The 25,035-nt window shown below is 37.3% G+C and overlaps 1 protein-coding gene across 1 annotated transcript; it reads left to right on the top strand.

Moving 5' to 3' along the window:
- The first annotated feature begins 6,379 nt into the window (after positions 1-6,379).
- LOC141612019 (rab escort protein 1) lies at positions 6,380-16,612 on the top strand. Its single transcript, XM_074430719.1, has 9 exons — positions 6,380-7,111; positions 8,562-8,684; positions 8,790-8,889; positions 10,128-10,166; positions 11,479-11,725; positions 11,805-11,880; positions 12,606-12,825; positions 15,999-16,079; positions 16,238-16,612. Exons 1-9 carry the CDS (start codon positions 6,447-6,449, stop codon positions 16,328-16,330), a joined length of 1,644 nt encoding a protein of 547 aa, XP_074286820.1. The 5' UTR covers positions 6,380-6,446; the 3' UTR covers positions 16,331-16,612.
- The last annotated feature ends 8,423 nt before the right edge of the window (positions 16,613-25,035 follow it).

Genomic DNA, 25,035 nt, shown 5'->3' with positions numbered 1-25,035 from the left:
GATCAGAACCCCTATAAATACCAACCTCAAACCTCCCAATTCTAAATCAATTATGTCGATTAATAATCAATGCCAGTTATTTCAACCAAATTTCCACTTTCTCTCTCCTGATGTTTAAGAACACCATTAATGGCAACAACAGCAAAAAAGATAACCCAAAAGAGCTTCGCTGAAGAAGCCTTATTTAGCTATGAAATTTATTGCCAGTAATCACCACCGCCGTCATTGACGAGGACCTCACCTACATTGTCGTCAATGATGAGGCCTTCTAGGTTCGGTGGCTCAGAATGACAATATGTAAAAATAAGGGGAGGATTTGTGAAGGTTTGTCATTGAAGGGGGATGTATGGTAGGTCGTCGATTACCGGCGACTGTGCAATATTTTGGAGAAGGTTTAGGGAGGCGATGGATGTGGCAGTGAGGGAAGGTGAGTTATTTATTAATATTATTCATTGTTAGTTAAGAGGGAGAAATTGATGGAGAATTAAAATAGAGCAGAAAAAGATGAAAAATGGAGAAAGAAAAGTAATTAAGAAGCATGAAAATGATTAAGGCGTTAGGAATAGAACAAGAACTGAGAGAGATGAAAAATGGGCCCCATAAGAACTTCACCCTTTACTTTACCTCTTATCACAGGTCAAAATTTGCACAAGTGCAGTACAAGTAAAATGAGGTCAGAGTTCAGATTATTCCGAGTTAAACAATAGTTCGGATTGATACTAGAAAATGAGACATAGTTTGGATTATTCTCATCAAATAATCCTAAATATTATTGCTATCCTGAGTAATATTTCTGTGAAATCTATAGAGATCACCAATCCTCCTTCCCTTAGCCACAACATAATCATTTGTAAGGTCCTGAAACACACAATCATGAGAAGAAAAGATAACAGTCTTGTGATGATGATCAAGAAGCTTACTAACTAATAGTAAATTTTGTTTAAAATCAGGAATATAAAACACATGTACCAAATTGATTTGATCAGTCCACTTAACAGTACCCATTTTATAAACATACTTAATGCTACCATCAGATAAACCTACCCTAACAGGTTTGTTAAAAACATGAACATCAGTCAGAAGTGTTATATCATGTGTCATAACAGGTTTGTTAAAAACATGAACATCGGTCCACTTAACAGTACCTATTTTATTCGGCCCAGTCGGCCTATTGGTGATTTTGCTGAGGATGTTGAGGTTCCTCTTTCTTAGAGAGGACAGTTTGGCCAGTTTGCAGCTTCTACTTCTGAAGCAGCTGTTGGTCTATAGATGGCCGTACTAGAGGCTGTGGTCGACGTGGAGGTGCTGGCCGTGTTCCTAATCCAGAGATGGATGCTTTGTTCCAAGAGATTGATGGGTATGATGAGGCCATCCATGGTGGCAATGATGATGATGATGGAGATGCGCAGTAGTGACAGCTGGTCACTATATCCCTCACTTTGCAGCTGGTTTGGAGGAGCTTTTGCTTTACAGCTGGTACTATCTTTCCTTGTACTTTCTTTTATTGTATCTCTTATTTCCCTATTCCATTTGTTAGTAGTGTCCTTTAGGTTTTTGGGTTTGTTGCGTGATTGCTATGTTGTAGGCGTCACAATGAGGACACTGTGACATTTAGGTTTGGGGGAGTATATTATTTCCGTTGTGTTATTTCCTTTCAGTTGTGTGTTTTATTTATGTTGTGTGTTTTAAAAGTAAAAAATCCATAAAATTGAAAAATTTATAAAATACAAAAACATGTTTTTCTTTATTTTAGGTCGAGTCTTGGTGAATTGTTTAGCAATGATGATAATTTTCTTTGTCTTTGCATTTGAATCCCATTTAAGTTGTCCATGTACATTGTTTTGACATGTTATTCACGAAAACAAAGCTCAAAACTCAAGTCTTGACCGTAATAAAGGGTCTTATGCTAAGTAAATTTGATAATATTATGTTGGTAAATCACTTAAATTTCTGAGGTCAATAGAGCTTGCTAGGCCAAGAACATTAATAAACTGGTCTTATTTGTCAATTAGACTAAAGAGTGTGGTTCTCCTTCTGGAATGTGTAATATCAAACTACATAAGTGTGGCGTTAGTTTCTTAACTTTGTGCGCGTTTATATGATTAAGTACATGAAGAAAGGCGATTCTTACCGTTCAAATAAGCCATACAATATCCTTTTTGTTATCCCGTTTTAACCCTTGTAGCCATTTCATATCCTACTTTCATAGCTACAATCTTGAATTTACCTACCTTTTCAGGACAGTCGTAGTTGCTCGAGTTTCATGTTATTCTAGCTACTTTGGTTGGGAATGAGACTTTAATGTCATGTGAGTAGTAGTTTTAATTTTATAAGCAATTGTGTTAATCTCTTATGTTGGAAAAGGAGAAGGAAAATATGAAGCAAAGAAAGAAAAAGAAAAAAAAAAAAAGATACGAAAAAAAAGAAAAGGTCCGAAAAAAAAAAGAAAAAAAAAAGAGACATTGCTTCATTTGCTTTTGTTAAGAGATTACAAGTGGTGTGTACTAGAGTCTAATTCATTTTTGGAGAGTCTGTCATATTCTCTCATATGTTGTCAAAATTGAGATGATTTCTCTAGTTGGGATGGTTTATGTTTATTACCATTAGAATTGCTTTTTGGTTTGGCGTTGTGACTACCGTCTTAGCCTCACATATCTATACGTACTTTGGCACAAAACCACTTTTATACCTTTGCCCATTTGCCACACTATTATCCTTGATATGTAGTTTTATCTTTGTTGTGAATACGTACTGGTTGGAGAAATTTCTATCACATTAGATTGCATGCTTGTTTCAAAGTTGAGTGAGTGTCTTAATTCTTTCTATCTTACATATATCTTACCCCTTATGAGTGCATGAGTGAATCCGCGAGAATCCAACTAATTTGTCTTGCAAGATTGAAAGGTATTTGGCTGAGTCACGGTATCATGTCACATCTTGAGTTGAGTTGCGTTTTTCTATTACCCGTGTCTTTGAATTTGTTTTATTGGCACAATTTTGGTCATTACTTTGTTATAGATATGGATAGCTTGGGATTTGTATGTGCATCGACATTAGCTCTGAGTTATTCATTCACCATTTGTATGTTGTCTTTTGTACGGTTTAGTGCTTTGCTTAGGGACAAGCAAAGAGTTGGTTTGGGGGAGTTTGATGTATCACTTTTATATACACTTTTATGACTCCTTTCATGATGGTTTTGATACGGTTTTCGTGCTTATTATGTCATTATATGCCTTTATTTTATAGTGAAATGTCGATACTACCGCACTTTGTATTTTAATGCAGAAATGACGCATTACGAGGTGAAACAAGTGAAGATGAGCACTCCGGATATGGCATAGCGGAATACACGAGGCATGGCACGAGAAACGAGGAGAATTGAAGATGAGAAGTGAAGTTTAGTCGAAGACAAGCTGAGGAAGACCGAATCCTCGATCGAGTAGCATAAGGCTCGATCGAGTGCAGTGTCCTCGATCAGTAGCATCAGGCTCGATCGAGGATCTTCTATTTTACGCATTTTTCCGAATTTTCCTAAAACACGTCATGTTTGTATTATATATTCTAAACTCGGGAAAATTATTAGGTTACGCTTTTATTATATTCTGAACTAGAAAAATACTCTTAGTTTAGTCGGCTAGCATACATGGAGATCTACAATCTTTCCTCATTAATTGTTAAGGTACTTTAATCGTTCTTCGTTAATAATTAATCAGGTTTATGCTTTTATTCCTTTTTTCTTGTTTCATGTCTTTAATTATACTTTCATCAATCTTTATTGTTGTTAATCCTATTAGTATGAGTAGCTAAACCTTTCATCTAGGATAAAGGGGATCTAGGTTGATTAGAAGGGGGATTTTGAATTGATTGTTAGTAATATCGTATAAACTATCGTTTGATTATTGTTCTTATTCTAGTTATTTGATTTAAGGTCTGAATCTATAATTAGTGAAGCGAATTAATACTTTCACCGACTGGGTTAGAATTAATATAGGCTGCGATAATTAGATAGGTTGTGTTTAATTATAGCGATTGCATGTTAAACTTAATCTAAAGGGCATAATAGAATTAATCAATCTTGTGACCTTAGATAGTTTGATTGACCTAAAAAATTGATTAAAATATACCTCCGTATAATTGACCTAGTGAACCAGCGCCCTAGACTTATTAATATTATTGTTTATCATCTTTATTTCACTTGCATTTAGTTGTTAGAAAACAAACCAAACAAACCCCCAAGAAAATCGGTTACTTTAAGACGATCTAAATATTAGCAAACTGAATTTTACCGCTTCCCTGTGGATTCGATACTTGTCTTACCACTAGCTATTTTGTTAGTATTGAGATAAGATTTCTTTGATTAAGGTGATATGACTTTAGCCTTATCCGTAAGCTCTTAATCTTATCAATTGAGCTAGTAATCTCGCAAACGCCAGGTTGCGAGTTGACAACAAGGACACATGTGACCATCTAGTTGATGCATCAATTAATACCATAAAGTACCGAAATGGTCCACTTGGTGGATGTATAGGTCCACAAATATCACCTTGTATCATTTCCAGAAATGTAAGGGATTCATTCCCTATCTTTGTAGGTGATGGCCTAATAATCAATTTGCCTTGTGAACAAGCGGCACATGAAAACTCACAGTTTGAAGAATCTTTTGATTCTCTAATAAATGTCCACGTGAATTTTCAACGATTTTTCACATCATTAATGATCCGAGATGGCCAAAACGGCCATGCCAAACAACAAAGTTGTTTTTATCTGTAAACTTTTGGTTTACTAGTGCATGAGATTTAACTGCACAAATTTTCATATAATACAAGCCAGAAGACAACGCTTGTAGTTTTTCCAACACACTTTTCTTGTTCAAATTTGAACGTGTGATATATAGGTATTCAACCCCTTTCTCATTTGTTGTCTCAACAGGAAATCCATTTCTACGGATATCATTAAAACTTAGCAAATTTCTTTTTGACTTAGGAGAGTACAAAGCCTCCTATATTTCAATATTTGTTCCATTAGGCAACAAAATACTAGCTCTTCCGGAGCCCTCAATTAATTTTGTACTACCAGCAATTGTACAAACATTTGTTTTTTCCTCTTTAAGACAAGTCAAATATTTCTTATTTTTAAGAATTGTGTGCGTAGTCGCACTATCCGCGAGGCATACATCTACTGTATATTATTCCATTATAAGGGGGTATATATACACACACAAAACCAGGGTAAAGTTTTCATAAGATAATACACTTTAGAATATTCTATGGATATGGACATTCATATAATATTATATTATAATATTTTATAACAAAATTGCTCTTATTTGGATCACTGATAAGCTAATTTATTGTTAGATAATTCATCAGGTTAAGGTTAAGTTATTATCAAGTCACATGTCATTTCAGGTTGGCTACGGATCAATCAAGGCCGAGTCATTGGGGGAAAAGGGATTGTTATCAATTACCAGTTTAACAACCCGGAGGATCGTCTCAGGGATGTTTAACTAAATTTTTGAGTTGCGTCAGTCAGTTTGGCAATTCCTGTCCGGTTTTTCAGATCGATTAACTTTTGTCAGCTTTACCCTTCTATATTTCTAAGCTAGAGGAGTAAAAAGTTGTATAACAATTAATAAAGGTGAACTAACTGAGCCGTCTCAGCTCAAGGTCCGACAGACTTGAGATTGGGTTAGATTTGAGACGGATTTCGGACTCGACTCTTAGCTCATCAAGTCTTAAACATTAAAGCTCCAACTCTTCTTGTCATAATATTCTTTGCATTTTTTCAGTTTTTCAATATCTAACTTAAAACCTAATAGTTTTAAGACACAAGGTATAATTATAAAATTCTAAATGTAGAAAAGTTATGAATATAAAGATAACATATAATTAGAAAATATAAAAAGTATATACTCAAAAAAACGAGTTCTGCGAGCTTTCCATCCCAGCTTTGTTTGAACATGGGATCGATTCATATTTTATCAAGCTTGCATTGAGTTCGGTTTGACCGAATTAATCCTGAGAGCTTGTCGATTGGTCTTAGCTCATTTACACTCGTCGACTGGCCGTCGTGAAAGCCTCGAAGTAAAAAGAAAACTAGTTTTATTAAAAACTATCGTAAAATTTTATATGTGCTACTCATAGGTAGTAGTCATCACAAGTACTCCCTCCATTCAACTCCACATTACAAGTTTACTTTTTCACGTTTGACAACGCGTATTTTACGCGTTAAATATTTAACCCGTTACAAATCATTAGCAGTGTAGTCTAATTATTCGAATGCACAAATTCTCTTCTGATTCGCATGGGAAGAGGAAGATAGAGAGAAGATGACGTGATAGTCTCAACTCTGAACGACTGAACCAAGGAGTATTTAAGTAAGCCCCAACTAAGTCCCTTCTTATTTTGACTAACTCCTCAGCAGCAGTCCACCACCTTGAAACAAAAATGTCAAATCCTTCACAACCAGAATACCCTCCAATAGACCCAACTAACTTCGACTTAATTCTAATCGGAACAAGCCTTCCTTCCTCAATTCTCGCCGCAGCTTCCGCTTCTGTCTCCAAAACAATCCTCCATGTCGACCCCAACCCCTTCTACGGCTCCCACTTCTCCACCCTATCTCCCTCCCACCTCTCCCCATACCTCTCACCACCACCACCACTACCACCTTCTCTCTCCACCGACTACTCCGCCGTCCCTCTCTCCCATCGTCACCTCACCACCGCCATCTCCATCCCCCCGCTTCCGCCTCACCTCCCTCACAATCTCGCCCTTGACGTCTCCGGTCCTAGGGTTTTATTCTGCGCTGATGCTGCCATCCAACTCTTGCTTACATCTCAAGTCTCTCACTACCTTGAATTTAAGGCTGTTGATCAGAATTTGATTTATGATGGGGACAAATCTTGTTTCCTTAATGTTCCTGATTCCAAATTCGCCATTTTTAAGGATAAGGCTTTCACCTTGCCTGAGAAGAACAAGTTAGGGATGTTTTTTAAGCGTGTTAATGCACATTTGACTGGGGATGCTGATCTTTGTATTTCTGATGACGATTTGGATACTCCTTTTTTCGAGTTTTTGTCCAATTTTGGATTGCCCAAGAGAATCATAGGGTATGCTATTTCTTCTTTCTTTGTCATTTGGTTAATGTTCTTGTTTCGACTTCATTTTCAGTTCAGTTCAGCAATTCAATTCAATTCAATTCCGACTATTTCAGTACAAAACAACAGGGCTTTATTTACTTTGTACGTGTATATTTTTTTTTGGATGGGAAAATTCAAGTGTGATGGTGTGGAACAGTGGGTTAATTCAAGTGTTTTAGACGTGGGACGATTGTTGTTGGATGTCTAATCTTGGTAATATGAATGGATGTATGTTAGTCGTGTTTATTTCAGATATTTAGCGTACATGGTGTAGATGTAAATTAGCGATTTGTGAGAGTAGTTGCTTTAGATTCGTGTCTGGTATGTGATGTAAATGTATGCGCTACAAAGGTGGAATATAGTCACATACTATAAAACTTCCCTTGATAATGTAGAGTAATTTTCGATATTCATTTCAGTTTGAGAGCGTTAGGGATGTGGTATCGTGTGGTGTTGTGGAAGTTTGGTGATATAATTAGGTTTCCACGAACAAGTACGTGAATGATCGTTTTGGCGGTATTGCTCATGTTACTCGGATTTGGTTTAGGGTGGTCATCTTTATCAGTTTGACACTTGACACTTGACAGTAGGTCTCAGATTATAGGCTATGCTAAGTGCATCTATTGCGAAGTGAGACCATGTGTGCTTGAAGACCTAGCTAGGAATTACGGATTTAGGAAGACAGGGCAATGGAAAAAACTTAGGGAGGTTTGGTTTGTGGGACTGGGAATTTGTTGATCAAGAGGCTCGGAAGATAGGTAGGACAAAGGAGTAGGAAAGAGTGAGAGTTATTTATGAATTTTAGACTTGGCTGAAGAAGAAACAATCTCTCTCCCAATGGGGTGCTTTTCTCTTGTTCAACTCTCTTCCCATCCATTCCTTGTTTGAAAATTTTGTTTTAGCGCCTGTTGTTTTCGAGAGTGAACTAACTCTACATCGTCTCTTTTAGTTTCTACCCATTTGTTGCTATATATTCCCTTGTCATTCGTTGAGCATCTAAACCTCACCAGCTTTTTTGTTACTCTGATCTGTATTTAAAATTATTTGCATATTGCTACTTATTTTTCCGTTTTTTTAATACTCCCACTATATTAAACCTTTTAACCTTTTATCATATTGTTGGTGATCTGAATATTATATGTCTCTCGCAGCTTTGTATTATCCTTTCAATGTCTTATCACCTTAGTACTCTATCCCACTTATTGTTTCAATTTGCATTAAGAAAACCTTGGTCTCAGGAGATAGTTGGTTTGACTTTTGAGCTTTGGGGAACTTTTTACGGACAGCTGGAACATCTTAATTTTTGGTCTATAATGTTGTAGAAGTTTTTAGGAATTGTGAAGCTTTGAACGTGTGTTGTTGAGGTGGTTGCCTTTATTTTATTCATTGTTCACTGCTTCATTTGTTCTTTTCCATGTAGGATTATTCTATATGCTATAGCACTTGCAGATTATGACCAAGAAAACGTAGAAGCTAGCAACAATTTGCTCAAGACGAGAGATGGAATTAATCGTTTGGCTCTTTATCATTCGTCTGTAGGAAGGTGAAAAGATGAAAGCTTTACAGTTCATTCAATATGTCTTGCAAATTTTATTTATTTGCGTCTTTAGGCTGATGTTTTTCTCTATACTTTCATATCTTCCTCTAGATTCCCAAATGCCCATGGTGCCATGTTATATCCTATGTATGGCCAAGGGGAATTGCCACAAGCCTTCTGTCGTCGTGCTGCAGTCAAAGGATCCATATATGTAGGTGTTTCAGAAAAGTGATTAGTTTGTTTTAACTTTAGTTTTGCTTGTTCTCTGATACGGATAATTGATTCATGTTTGTATCTGTGATTGCTCTAGACAAGAAGGCTTAGACATTGTTATTAGTTTTTGAATTTTAATGGAGGCTGCTGCTTTTCCTGTCTCGGTATATAGTATCAGTGTGACCATTACTGGTTTATATCCTATCTTACACCACGTGGACCAAATAGAGTTTAAGAGTAACGCAACCTTTTGAAAAGATTTGTCCTATGTTAGAAGAAAGAATTTGGGTAGTTCATGTTTTGTATGGGGAACATTAGAGAACCGAAACGCTACATTGAAATAGGAAGAAGCTTCACTTCATTTCAGCAAGTTTGCTTAATGTGTGATTCTAGAAAAACTGAAGACGAGTTTGTATGGCAAGTTATGCATATATCAAAATCTCATCAGGTTGATCAATTTTTCATCAAAATTTTACCCATCATGAAAACAGAAGATGTGGAAGAACACAACACTTCCCGAAAAGGAAAGTGGGAAGGACTTTGTGGGATAGAGAGGGGGATTATTTTGCACTTGCACATTTTTCCTTTCACTTCCATTTCCATCAGAGCCAATACTCCCAAAATGTCGGAAAACGACATGAATCTTCCAATTAAAAGGAGAGGAAGGACTCTTTACATTTTAGGATGAGAGATTTTACTTTGTACTTCTGCATTGTTCCTTTCGTTTCCATTTCCATCCGAGCCAAATACTCGCTATTTTTTTTAATAGGATTTAATAAAGTAAAATGGCTTGCTAAACTTTTTGCGCTTCTTTATTTTATGAAGTAGCAATCAGTAGACGCAATTCACGATGCAGTATTCATTATGGGTCATCCAGGAACAGTCTTTATGTGCTTTCGAACAAAGGGGAAAGCCTGCTTGTAAAGCCTTTGAGGCAATGGGTTACTGTTGTTGCTATGCGTTCTTTGTTTTTTTAATTCGTTTAGTCATGTTACATAACATTAGGCCGTTAGCATGCACACCCTTGATTTATACTTCTAGTTTCAAAATTTTGCAATAAATGAGAAAAATAGACTTTCTCACGTTTAGGTATGAAATTGCTGTTTGTTGTGTTTTGCCTTATCAGTATCGCGATCATTCTGTATCTTCCTTAACGAATTGCTGTTAGTTTGTTTTGCTGTCCTTATAAATGATTGTATTTAATTAGCTCATTGTAATCTAATTCCCTTACAACAGGTGTTACGAATGCCAGTAGCAGCTCTTCTGACAGATAAGGTGCCTGATAGTGTTCATAAAGTATTTTTTTTATGTTTTCTTATTAGGATCATGTATTTATTTTAGGGTTAATTGATAGGAATAATCCAACCTATTAGCCGTCTTTCCGTAATAATCCGAACATTAATTTAACTCAGAATACACCATACTATTACCTATGTTCTCTTGTATCAAACTCGGTAATGGGCTACCTATTTAGCAAGTTACATTCCCTAATTCCGTTTACCTTATCACCTCAAACTCACACCCCTACCCAACTGTAATTCCTTATCACAATACAACCACCATAACCGCCCCCATCCAACCGCTGCCAACACCACGAGTCCACGACCACCAACATCCAACCGCCGTCAATACCAGCACCGTACTAACACCCCAACCAGCTACATCCACCATCACAAATCTACCTCATGTGCACTCCCACCGTTTTCGATCATTCTAAACCCTCATCTCAACTTCAAAGTCACAAGCTTTCATTTTTCAACTCCAAAGTCACAAGCTTTTTTCAAGTTATTCGATATTCTATCTGTCTGCCGAGAGAACATTTCATAGAGTTGTGTATTTTCATCTTCACCGGTCAATATTTCTGAATAGCTTTGCTGGAAGTATCTCTCTTTCATGCTTTTACCCATTCTAAGTAATATGTCATGGGTCCTACCTCCTGTAGCCATTCATGTTATTAATGTTAGCCCGATTAGAAAAAAGTCTATAGATAACATGGATACCAATTTCTAAGAGGTCAATTTCTACGGATTACATAGATCCTAATTTCTATGAGTCCGATAATACCAATTTCTATGAGGCCAATAATACCAATTCCTTTTCTCTCACGAGATTCCATCTTCCATCTTTAATTATATCATCCTCTCTTCTTCTTCTTCTCCTTCTTCAAAACCCATTTCTCCATTATTTTCATCAATCACACTTAATTTTCTGGATTTCTATTTTGTGTTCATATTATATTGTTGAGTAAATGGATGATTAATTAAGGATGAAGGTCGTAGTGCTTGTTATGGTTTGGTGGTTGGTTGGGTTGGGGTTATGGAGTGGTGGTGGATTGGTGGTTGGTGACAAGGGTGTTAATACAGGAGGAGGGTGGAGACAGAATGAAAAAAAAAAAGGAAAAAGGGATCTACCTGTTGGCTTACCGGTTTTTACAGGTAAAAAATGACCCAGGTGCAATATGAGCAAAGGAGAGCGGTAATATGGTGTATTCTGAGTTAAATTAAAGTTCGGATTATTACGAAAAGACGACTAATAGGTTGGATTATTACTATCAAATAACCCTTTATTTTATGCTCAACTGTTTCAGGATACTGGGCTTTACAAGGGTGTGAGATTGGCTTCAGGGCAGGATATCTTCAGTCAGAAATTGATTATGGACCCGGATTTGGCAGTTCCACACGGTTTAGCTTTATCTACACCTGAAAATTCGGAAAAAAATTCCAATCATTCTTGTTCAAGAGATTTGGAAAAGAAGGTGGCAAGGGCAATATGCATAACTAAAACATCTTTGAAGTCAGATTCATTAAACCTTTTAATAGTGCTTCCTCCCAGATGTAAGATTATAGGTGTTCATCTTTAAATTCATATATATATTTTGAGCAAGAAGTATGAGCTCATTGTCTTTTTGTATAGCTTTGTACAATGAGCAGGCAACATCAGTCCGAGCTCTCCAAATGAGTGGCAATTCAGCAGTATGCCCTGTCGGCATGTAAGTTTTACAGCTCATAGAAATTATTTACTCTTTATCTTTCTTTAAGTAACATGGGTTTATATGTCACTGTTCTTGATCTTGGTCTTATTTATGGCACTGACTATACTTCCAATTGCCATTTGTAGCGTCTTTCTGTTTTTTTGCTAAAGGAGACATTTTGAACACCGCCATTATTCTGTATGTGGAATAAATTGTGGATAGTTGATTTGTGGTAATACCTGTTCAAAGTGAATTTTAATCTATGTAACAGATATTTGTGTATTTTGTATCCATTTCCGATCGAGCCAAAGACTCACCTTGTATCCATTTCCGATCTTTGGTTCCGCATTACGACGAAATAAAACAAAATGGAACAATAGAGTTCTTATGCTTTTGATCGAAGTTGTATTCATTCGATATGATTCTTGAGGAAAAATTCATTATAAATCATCCGGAAGCAGCCTTTGTTTGTGTTTCAACAAGTATAAGATTACATACCTCTGACCCCCATACCCTGCTATTGATGATGCACTAGCATAATGTTGTTACAGTTGTTTTTGCATCAAATACTCTAGTACTCTGTTGTTCATTTCTAATTTTGGCTATATCTTATGTCCGTTTTTAATCGATTTCTCACTTTAGAATCTGAAATGCTATTTGCAGAAACTCTCTAGTTGCAGAGTGAAAAAAAAGAAATATATGGGTCTTTTAAAGGACTCATGCTAAGCTCCTCTGTTTTGTAGGTTTGTTGTTCATCTATCCACTTTGTGTAATGATGCCAACCAAGGGGAGAGGTTGTTAACTGCTGCAATTGATGTTTTATTCAGACAACCTACGTCTGGAAGTGCTGATGACGATCCTGCTGAAGGTCCTTCAAAGACTTCAGACGACACAAGTTCAGTACAAGAAGAGCAAAGACCAGTTTTGGAGTGGAGGGCCTTGTATATCCAAGATATCACTGAGGTTTGATTCCTGCCCTTACAATTCAAACTCAATTCCGTAATAAAAAAAATTTGTAATTAGCTATGTGGAATTGTGGATTGTGGGTGGTGGGATTTTGAATAAATGGGGTAATTATTCAATTATTTGTGGGGTAGTTTGAATATGGGTAGAGACGTAGAGTTACAGCGAATGAAAGCTTATGTTTCCTTATTCCTCCAAATTGGTTGGGTTTGTGATCTCATCCCGAACTCACCCCATCCCAAAACACATCACGACTTTGAACACATGAAAACTCCACGGGGGGTGGGATCGGGTGTAGTCGCCTTCAGCATTGGTGATTTCAGGGCTGGGTGGCGGTGATTTCCGGGTGGGGGTTTGTTGATTTTGGGAATGGTCGTTGGGTTGGGTTGGTTGTTTGCCATTCCCTTTCATGTTCAAAATCAAATAGGTAGGGAATTTAAGGATTAGCCACGTTTCTTTCTTCTTGTGTCCTTTCCTTAACCTCTGTGCGGACCAAACTCCAGCTAATTGTTTTTCAAATTCTTATAGGATTTTCATTTTGTCATTAGTTAAAGTAAATTTTCGTGGGCGTTTTCACATAAATGAGGTTGAGTCCAGAATTCTAAATAATGAAGATTCATTGTTTTTGTTATTAGACACCAAAAAATGAAATACAAAAAAAAAAAAAAAAAAAAATACAAAATAATGATGCCAGCATAACTGTGTGTTTGAACTGTGAGATTCATATTCTTTGTTTCTGAAAGCAATCTCGCTGAACAATTCTTAGTTTAAGTGCTGGTATGAGTGTTATCAGTATTTCTAGGCTGCCCCTTGATGTAATAGTTAACACACTCAGTCTCAACTCTCAAGGCTCTTATTCAAGTGTATGTTGTCTATTCCTGGGATTCTGGGTCTCCTTAAATCCCAGCGAATCGGGAGTGATTTCCATATATTCGGTATTTGTATTATGACGTATTATGATTTTTGGTACTCGGTATAAAATATCCGTATTACAATGTAAAAAAGGGCATGAGTGCCTATGGTGGTACGCGTCTTATTTGTATTGGAGCACGCTAAGAATTAAGCAACCATGGTCTATCTTATAATGTCAAACTAGTTTAGATCCCATGCAATTGCATGGATTTTTCAAGGAGGGGAAAAAATTCAGGAAAAAATTAAAGCCCTATATTACATCTTTGCGTTGAACTATAAAACATGTTATTAGTAATATATAAGATGAAAACATAAAGAGAAAAGTTGACACTTTTGCGTGCCTTTAATCAAACTCTTACGGTTTCAAGATCATAACATTATTTTAAACAGAATATTTACGAATTTTGTATGTTTCTTTATTTTCACACTTCATATTTTTAAAATTTGTAACATTTATAATTTGTTTATTATGGATTTTTTATCAACAATACTATTTGGGTCGTACTTTTTCACATACGGATTTTACTCTTTCACATACGCATTTTACAATTTTACCCTTGTCATTTTTTTTTCTACTTTCTCCATCTCCCTTCCCATCATCTCCCTCCGACAACCCACTCCATCCGACTTTACCCCGGTCGACCCATGCTCCGGCCGACCATGCTCACCGTGGAATGAGTCATCAGAAAAGGGTCATCATCTTGCCTATGTTCACCGGTACTTGGAACATTACCCATGTCATCACAGAATAAATCATCAATTAAGGTTTCATTTGGATTATCCGCACCAAGTAATCATGGTATCCAGTATATTTATTAAATTAGGCGTCTCAACCATTGTTTGCTCGACTTTTGTTGGCTTCTACATACGCTAGATGGACTGATGGAGTTAATCTCCCAGACTCCCACAGCCTCCTTTTGAATGCTTTGACTTCATTAAAATCCGTATTAATTAAATATTTAAATCTCACATTCTAATCCTCTTTGCTGCATAGACCCCTTAAAATCATTTTTGGCTAATTGACGAGCAACTAAACAAAATGGAATATTAATTTCCCTAATCCACTAATTAGACGATTGTGATCCATTGTTCAATTATTCAAAGCAATTAGATTCGAATTCAGGGAGAAGGGTAAGTTAATTTGTTAGGTTTAGAAGAAAGGGTATGATATGGAAAGTTAATGGAAAAATGTATGTGAATTGTGAAAGAGTAAAATCCGTATGTGAAAAAGTAATACCATACTTATTTTTAGTATTCGTATGTACATATCTTGATTAAGATAGTGTGTCAAGTAGCAAATTAAAAGAAAAGATAAAGGTGCGTTCGATGGCTACTAATACTATTAAGTTTCTGATATTTTTGTAAGTTATAAAATTAGTGTTAGCTCTTAGTTTATCACATGGTATAAATCCAATTCTCACCCATAAATACAATTGTTTCCTTATTAAAGCATCGATGAATTTTGGTGGGAAAATTGTGGACAACTTTATTCTCTTGGTATATAGAAGATACTCTTCTCATGAATATTGTTTGGCATAGTTACAGATTTGTAAGTATTGTTTTTTCAGATGCTCTTCTACATGGATGAATTTTTGACTCTAACCTTTTAGACTTTACTCCATTGTCTCGTCATGATTTAACCATTATTTTTTCGGAAGTATCTTGAGAATTTAACATATATTCTCATGGTTACTCTTTCTTAGATTTGGAATTCGGACATTCCTCTTGAGGAAGGGAAGGGATAGCAATAGCCCCATTAAATGGTTTATTGAAAGAATTATAGCAAGGAAGTTGGTCTAGGTGTCTGCGCCGTAAGAGGAAATTTCTTTGCCTCCTATTCATCGATTTCTTAACTCTTTTCATCTCTGTTGGCTTATTTGGATCCCCAGGAGTTCAGTTTGGGTTAAATTTTCAAGTGTGAATTGATTAGAGTGCCTTTGAAAAATAAAAATGGCAACTGGTCGAAGAGGTAATGTGGGAGGGTTGAGGACAATCTTGAAAAATGAGCTTAATTAGCAAGGATGTCAGCCATGATACTACTTGCCTTTATCTTCCCATCAAAATTTCATAAGAACTTAGAACTGGATTAATCAGTTGCCTAAATTTAGAGGTAGATTGAATTATGATGACTAGCTGCATAGTCATGCATTGCAAACATAAATTTCACTGTCCTTTTTGTTCGATAATGTTGTTAGTGTTATAATGCCTAAACTTGACAAATCGGTTCTGGTTTCTGATGTTATTTTGTTATCATGTTTCAGGAGTCAGTTCATACTATCAGCACCACCCCCTCTCCTGATGGAAATTTGGGCTATAATGATCTCTTCGATGCTACTGAGAGGGTGAGCATGCTTACCTTTGATATATGAATCACATTTATTAAGAAAAACAGGGAAAACTTCTTTACTGTGTTTTTGTCGAAGAAAATCACATGCTTCCTGTCTTTTTCAAGTATTTTTCAGCCGTAATGCCAAACTGCTAATGTTTATTTCAATTGTAGATGTTTCAACAAATGTATCCTGGCGAAGTATTTTTCCCAGAGCAAGCAGCCCCCAAGGATGAAGAACATGATGAAGATGTTGATCCCGAGTAGCAAGAACATGACAATTGTATGATTATAACAGTCATTAATCCAAATGAGTAATGTACATTAAATAGCTTGATTGGGCGTATACAACTCATATAAATTTTGGTATAACTGAGCGGACTTTCTGTTGCACCATCATTCTAAGCTTGGGAGCAATGCTGCTCCTGTATCAGAACTGCGTTTGTATGTCTGGTCATTACCCTCTAAGGTCTCTGTACGATGCTGTACGATGTCTGGTCATTACAACTCATATAAATTTTGGTATAACTGAGCGGGCTTTCTGTTGCACCATCATTCTAAGCGTGGGAGCAATGCTACTCCTGCATCAGAACTGCGTTTGTATGTCTGGTCATTACCCTCTAAGGTCTTTGTACGATGCTGTGTACGTTTGTGGTCTTGTAGTCTGTATTACTCTAATTGATAGGTATGGATATTAGGTGCGAGTTAATATCCGAGTCCGATTGTACCTGATATTTGGCCTTTGTGACAGATAATCGACTGATATGCTCGATACTACATTGATATCAGTTATGTGACATTATGACCTATATGATCCACAAACGAATGCAACCTTGTCACGATACGCGTTGGATGACATGATTTTAATACCATGATTATAGTGATGCCAACATATTTCCAACAGTAGCTCACAAGTATTACCGACTTACCACAGTCGACATCTATCACATGAGTTAAAACTATCCAATGAGTCTCCATTGTGAGTTGTGACATAGAGTTTCCGTCACAAGGGAGAGACGGGTTGATTTGATACCGTTTTATGCTATATGGATAAAGTTGATAGATTATATTTAAAAACTGATTTGGCCCCACTATACTAAACAACTAATAAAAAAAGGAGGGAAGGGGAGCATCCCCATACGTTGAGTAAAACGAAGCAAACAATAATACACACTCTCTCATCACATCCTCACCTAAATCTTTTCTCTGTCATCAACAAAATCCTCATTTTCATCATTTTTCTCTCAGCAAATCGGAATTTATCACTCCATCTTCATCTCCGGGCAAATCTCCATCTCGCGGAGCTTGAGTTAGTGTGGTAACATTTGATTAAGATCCTGAAGACAATGAGGAGGAAACAAATGGTTAGGAGGACACCCTCGAAGAAAAATATGGAAGGTATTCTTGAATATCCTCATCTTCATCATTATTGTAGTTACAATGCTTGCAATGTCAGATCAGATTAGGTTTAAAAAATGTTGTTTATTATGTTAAAATGGTTGCATGCATGAATAAATGTAAGCAATGGAGTTGTTGAACATGTTGATTTTTGTTTAGCAAAGAATGGTGACATTATTGTCATTAAAATGGTTGTAGAAACGGTTAGATTAGGTTTATAAATGTTGTTTATTGGTGGATGTTGTATATTAAGTATGCTTGCATGTAGTAATATTTGTGTGCTGAATAAAAAGTAAAAACGGTCAGATTAGGTTGCAATGTCAGGTCTGGTGAGATTAGGATAAATAATTTTTTTTGTTGATAAAATAAATTAATTATACTTTTCATTGATGACTAGATGAGAAGAAAGCAAAAGGGAAGCAGCCGATGCAAAAGGCTAAAGAGAAGGTGAAATCTCGGTTTCATTTAGAGAGCCGGTGGATACGGAGGAAAGGGAAGAAAGTGATGGGTTAGAGGACATTTCAGAGGATATAGAAGGCAGTGGTGAGGAGGACAGGGAAGCCAGTGGTGAGAAGGAAGGCAGTGGTGAGGAGGAGAGGGAAGACAGTGGTGAGGAGGAGAAACAAGTGTCGGACTCAGAAGATGATGGTTTGGCAGAGGTGCTGAATAAAGTCGTGAAAATGGCAACAGCTCTTGGTTCAAAGAAGATGAGCAAGGAAGAGACAAACACGGTAGACGGTAAGCTGTATATTTGACCATTTTATCTGCAAAATGTGACCAACTTAACTGAAAAATGTGACCGTGGCAGGGATAAGTGGTTATGTTTGGGTGGTTTGACCTAACATTAACAGGGTAACAGCTATGTTTAAAACATGGTCACATATTTGTCATCTGTAAAATGTGACCACTTTGAGAAGTAGATGCACCATATATCTTGTAATGAATAAATCTTAAGAGTCTAACATATCCTTGTGGTATGTATTTACTCTGAAATGTGACCACTTTAGTGTAGAATAAATATCTTAGGATGGTAACATAATAGACTAAACATATTGTCACATGAACTTAACATCATAACATATATAATTAACACATATGGACATATTCTAAAATGTGTGTTATGTGACCACCATAGTTTGGAAGTGTACGTATGTTTGAGTTTCTTGGACATTATAATTGTATCAGTGGCATGCATTGACTTAGTTGCATTTGTGATGAAATGTGACCACTTTAGTGTACACTCAATATCTTAACATGGTAACATAATAGACTGAAGATATTGTGACATGACTTAACATCTAACATATTTACATATCACATAGTGACATGACTTAACATCTAACATATTTACATATTTACATAACACATAATGACATTTTATAAAATCTTTATTATGTGACCAATTTTGTTGAAAATGTACTTTTGTCTGAGTTTCCATATATCTTAACATGGTGACATATATTACTTACATCTAACATATTTACATATTTACATATCACATAGTGACATTTTATAAAATCTTTATTATGTGACCAATTTTGTTGAAAATGTACTTTTGTCTGAGTTTCCATATATCTTAACATGGTGACATATATGACTTAACATGGTGACATATATTACTTAACCCTGTTTGACCTGACATTAACAAGGTAACAACTATGCTTAAAACATAGTCACATATTTGTCATCTTTAAAATGTGACCACTTTGAGAAGTAGATGCACCATATATCTTGTGATGAATATATCTTAAGAGTCCAACATATCCTTGTGGAATGTATTTAATCTGAAATGTGACCACTTTAGTGTAGAATAAATATCTTAGCATGATAACATAATAGACTAAACATATTGTCACATGAACTTAACATCATAACATATATAATTAACACATAGGGACATATTATAAAATGTGTGTTATGTGACCACCATAGTTTAGCAATGTACGTATGTTTGAGTTTCTTGAACATTATAATTGTAACATTCTGAAATGGTAACATTCTAAAATGGTAACAATCTGAAATGGTAACATTTGTGACAATCTTTGATTCTAACATGGTGACATCTGTGATTGTAAGTTGGACATTCTTTGACCATCTTAGCTTTTCATGTGCAAGCTAAGACTCTCAAAGTGGCAGTTGTTGGCCAAAGGTAGAAGGAGGCGGAGGTTGGTGAAGCCTCAAAGAGAAAGTTACCCGAGGGGGCAGTGGTTGGAAAAAAAAAACGACAGAGAAAGGAAGGAATGTATGTTAACCATCCTTTTAAACTATGTGACCATTTTATTGAGACTGATGAACTGTTCCTCTTCATGTAACCATGTTAACTATTTTCTTTAACGACTAATTAATTGTGTCCGGATATAGGAAATTGAAGGGGGTCGAGGGACATGGTTCACCAGCTTCCCTACACTATGTCATTGGGCACTTATCGACAGCTTAGAGGAAGGACAATGAAGATATTGGGTTCGGAGGGCTTCTGGAACTGAAGGCGTCTAAGTTTATTCATACGATGGTTGACTGGTTGTTGGAGCGTTATGATACGCATACAAGGCTGATGTTATTTAAGAGGTTTGTTCATTTCGCAATAAGTAAACATGATGTTTATGATGTGTTCATGTTACCGTGTGGGGAGGGGGAGGATGTGCCGCTGGTTAAAGACGATAAAGAGCTAGTGCACTCTTGAAGAGAGAGGTTCGGTGCTTTGCCGAAGAAAGATATCCAATTGGACAAGGTTAGAGGTGAGATGCTCCAATTGGTAGAAGGTGGATCAGATTTTAAGAAAATGTTTGTGTTGTTTGCAATGGGATCGTTCTTAGCCCTAACAGTTCACAATCGTGTTGACACGAGGTTGGTGGGGGCTGTGGAGGATGTAGCTGCCATTCCGAAAATGAACTGGCGCTCTTACGTTCTGGATCGTTTCGACCATTATGTGGAACCATGGAAGGAGAATGACTCAAAAAGCATTGGGGGCTGCCTAATGTTCTTTCAGTTACTCTACTTTCACCGACTGATTTGGAGGGGTGAGCCTATAAAGTGTACACTACCCTTGATAAGACATTGGTCCTATGATGCAGTGAAAAAGCGAGTTAAAAAGGAATGCAAAGCTCACACTGTCCATAGGGGCTTTGATATAGAGGTGTGGGATCTGAAGACGTATCCGGACTCCATTAATCTGGAGAAGTCATTCTACAAACTTACAGTTGAAAGGGTGGGTCCTGAAGTGGAAGCTATTGAGCAGGAAGGAGCTCGTCCGGCCGAGGATAGTGCCATTGCAGATGATAAGTGTAGATACCCAGTATCTGCTGAGACTACAACAAACACCCGATGATTATCGGACTCAACATGTTTTGGAATCACGGCGTTTGATCGACAGTTTGTGTACAACTTTACGTCGGAAAACATAAAACGATTTCGAAAATAAAACATTTCAAAAATACCTGGAGTGTGTAATGCACGACGACGGGGTCGCAATGACACTAACTAGAGTCAAAACCGACACCGGACAAAAAACCGACTCAAAAATTCAAATCCCGACTCCAACAACGAGTCAAATCGAGTCAACCACCAAAAACAAAACATTTCAAACCTTCTACCTTAAGTTTTCCCGGATTTATGTTTGGTCAAGTACCAAACATATGACTACAAAACCTAGGATAGAACAAATCATGATTGCTCTTGTGTGAAAGCGACATGACACCTCGAAGACCCGCGACATGGCTCGCGCCTCTTTGAGCAGCCCAGGTGGCCACATCGCTCAAAACTCGCACAACCACTCATTTTCCTATAAATACAGATCAAATGCCCCCCCTCATTTGAGACTTACGCGAGCTCCGCCCCCTCTTTTCTCCCTTAAAATTCTCGACTCGACTTCTTAAGTCACAATCCGACGCGTATTTATGACCTACCGATCGTAAATACAAGCCTTACACATTGTTTGATACCGTCATCGTGCATTAAATCACTTGACCGACCACTTCGACCACTACACCGTCACTAATCTTAAAACACTCTTTTTACTTACCAAAACGATTTTAAACCGAGTTTTTTCCGACCAAACGAGTTGTTACACTTACGTCGGTCACTCACCATAACCAAACATGTAAGTATGAGGGTGTAAAAATCCTCTTTTTATCATGTTTTCATTTGTTTCATGACTATAACATGCTAAAACGTGCATAACATGAACCGAAACATGGGATAAACGAGCCAAAACTGATTTTTGGCCTGAGACAGAAGCCCCTTAGGTTGCAGGCTTACCCGCGCGTAAATGGGGTGTCCAGGTCAGAGATCAATCGTGTTTGTTCTCGTCTTTCCCCCTTAATTCATTTTCATATTTGTAATTGGTTTTTACCATCTCAAATATTTTCGAACCTTCTTATTTTATTTAATTTGTTTTAACCATAAAACATTTTTCACCCTTGGTTCCATATACCAGACGGTTAAATCCGTGTTTCGGTGATAATATTTGGTTAATAACATTTAAAAGCTATTTTAAAGCCTTTTATTTTATTTTTGAGAGGTATTTTAAAGCCTTTCATCATTTCTTTACATCTTCAAAATAAACATATTAGTCCCCAACCCAAAGTCATCCTTGGTCCTACATACCATGCCGGATTTTAACCCGGGTGCGATGATGAGTACAGACTAATTATATTCAAATGAACTTAAAATAATTAGTTCATAATTATCTTCAAAACTATTCATGTCAAGCTTGTCAAGTCAAACCCGACACCAAATATTATCAAAATAATGATGATTATTCGAGTCTAGTTCTTCAAATCAACAAATGCGGTCTAAACGACCCTTTCAAACCAAATCGGGTTCAAATACCCATTTCTCAACACGTTTTATAGCGTTTTCGAAAGGTCAGAACACGGCATATAACCGTAGGCTGGCCCACGCCTCAAGTAGGCCTTTTCTTTCTCATTTTCAGAACCAGGGGAGGCCCCTTGTATCGCCGGCTGGCTCGCGCCTCATATAGCCGTCTGGTACAGGACCTGTTCCCTTTCCAGCATCAGTCTAGGACGATCCCGACTCCGGCTAGCCCGGATATAAGACGGATCAGATGACTATTTGTTTATTCAAAATCATATTTGCGAAATGCCTTACTAAGACAAATGTATCACGTTATGCACCCTAAACCTAATACGGTAAATGGATGTTTAATTTCCGTCTTGCATGCAAATCAATCATTAATCCAACTCGACATCTTATACTTGATACTTGGATTAAATCAACCGACTTAGAAAGCTCTCACATGTTAGGTTTAAATTATTGGATGCGCATTCATGCATTTAAACCGTCTTATTAACTTCTGCATTCAACCAACCAAGATCAATCAGTAGAGGCCGCTACCGCGGGCGGGATTGGGTGTCTGATTAAAGGGCTTCCCAATACGTACCTTCACCTCTTACTCAGAAACTTTGGATAGTGGACGACCTTATCCAGGGCGTACGAGAGTCATTCTAGAGATAGGATGCTAAAGAGGGACGATTTCCTTATCTTTAGTACCTATGTCAAACGCTGCTCTGTGCTTTGATTTGACCGAGGTATAAAGTGGATTTCGAACGGGTTCTAAGCATCCCACAAATGCTTGGTGGTTCCAAGGATTTCAAAGAGATTGTGAGGCAAGTATGGCATCAGCAGATAAGGGGTACTCCCATGTACAGCTTGGTTAACAAGCTAAAAGGCTTAAAACCAAAGCTGACCCAGCTGAATAGATATGGCTTCAGTGATATTGAACAAGCCACTGGTATTTGTCAGAAGAAAGTGGAGCAATTACAGAATCAGCTGGGGCAAGACCCAACAAATAATGCTATGATGCAGCAGGAATATGAGGCAGTTCAGGAGCTCAAATCCCTTACCTTGGCTAGAGATAGCTTTTTACTTCAGAAAGCTAAATGTTCATGGACTAAGGAGGGGGATGCAAATAGTGCTTTCTTCCATAATTCTATCAGGAAGAGGAGAAACATAAATAAAGTGATCATGATTGAAGACATGAATGGGATGATTTGTGACACCCCTGACCAGGTAAAGGAAGCATTTCTTGAATACTATGAATACCTGCTGGGATCTAGCCAAAAGACAAAAAAGATTCATAGAAAGATTATTGATCAAGGCCCTAAATGCAGTGATGATCAGGCTGCTGTGCTTCTAAGGCCTATCACTGGGGAAGAGGTGAAGGAGGCTTTATTTGGCATTCCAGATATTAAATCCCCAGGGCCTGATGGGTATACCAGTAAGTTCTTTAAAGATGCTTGGGGGGAAGTAGGAAAGGAAGTAATTCAAGCTGTTCAGGATTTCTTTACCCATGGAAAGCTTTTAAAACAATTGAATGCTACCAGTCTTACTTTGATTCCTAAGTGTGATAGGCCTTAGACAGTGTTGCAATTTCGCCCCATAGCTTGTTGCAATGTTATCTATAAGGTAATATCCAAACTCTTATGCTCCAGACTGGCATAAGTTCTTCCCCAGCTTGTTGATCAGAACCAGGGAGCTTTCATCCAACATAGGAGTATTCAGGAAAATATTCTGATATGTCAAGACCTCATCAGACTCTATGAAAGACCATCTCCTTCTCCAAGATGTATGTTTAAAATAGATTTACAGAAAGCTTATGACACAGTGGAATGGGAGTTTGTGGTTAGCCTTATGAAGATGTTGAAGTTCCCTGAGGGTTTCAGAAGCAAAATTATGCAGTGTATAACTACTGCTTCCTTCTCCTTATCCCTGAATGGTGAGATGTTTGGATTCTTCCAGGGGAAGAGGGGATTGAGGCAAGGGGATCCTCTTTCTCCATTAATTTTTACTCTGTGTATGGATTACTTGACAAGGACCCTCAAATATGCCACTAGTAACCATGACTTTGGTTTCCATCCTTTGTGCAAACAGCTGAGACTAACTAATTTGATGTTTGCTGATGATGTATTGATGTTCAGTAAGGGAGATGCAAATTATATGATGCTTCTTTTAAGATCATTCTCTACCTTTTCTAATGCTACTGGACTTAAGGTTAGCCCTACCAAGTCTAGTGCTTACTTTGGTGGAGTTCAGGACCAGCTGAAGCAAGAAATCATACAGGTATCTGGTTTTAAAGAAGGTAATATGCCATTCAGGTATTTGGGAATGCCCATCCAAACCACCAGACTGCAGAAGAAGGACTGTGAGTGTTTGGTAGAGAATATATGTGCCAGGATTCATGGATATGGTGCTCGTAAATTCTCTTATGCAGGCAGACTGGTGATTGTTCAATCAGTCCTGAAAACCTTGTGTGGGTATTGGGCTTCACTGTTTGTGCTTCCAAAAGGAGTTATTCACAAAACTGAGGCTTTATGTAGAAACTTTCTTTGGGAAGGATGAACTGAGTACAAAAGAGCTCCCTTAGTAGCCTGGGATAAAATATGCAGGCCAAAAGTAGAAGGTGGACTGGGGCTAAGGGACCTGGAAACTTGGAACAAGGCACTAGTTGCTAAGCTTGTTAACTGGGTGGTGGAGAAAAAGGACACAATTTGGGTGAAATGCAATTATCTTAAGGGGCAGCAATGGATGGACTATTCTCCTAGTCCTAATTCTAGCTG

Source organism: Silene latifolia, chromosome 11 (genome assembly GCF_048544455.1).
Source record: "Silene latifolia isolate original U9 population chromosome 11, ASM4854445v1, whole genome shotgun sequence".
NCBI lineage: Eukaryota > Viridiplantae > Streptophyta > Magnoliopsida > Caryophyllales > Caryophyllaceae > Silene > Silene latifolia.
This window is presented reverse-complemented; position numbering and strand designations above follow the sequence as displayed.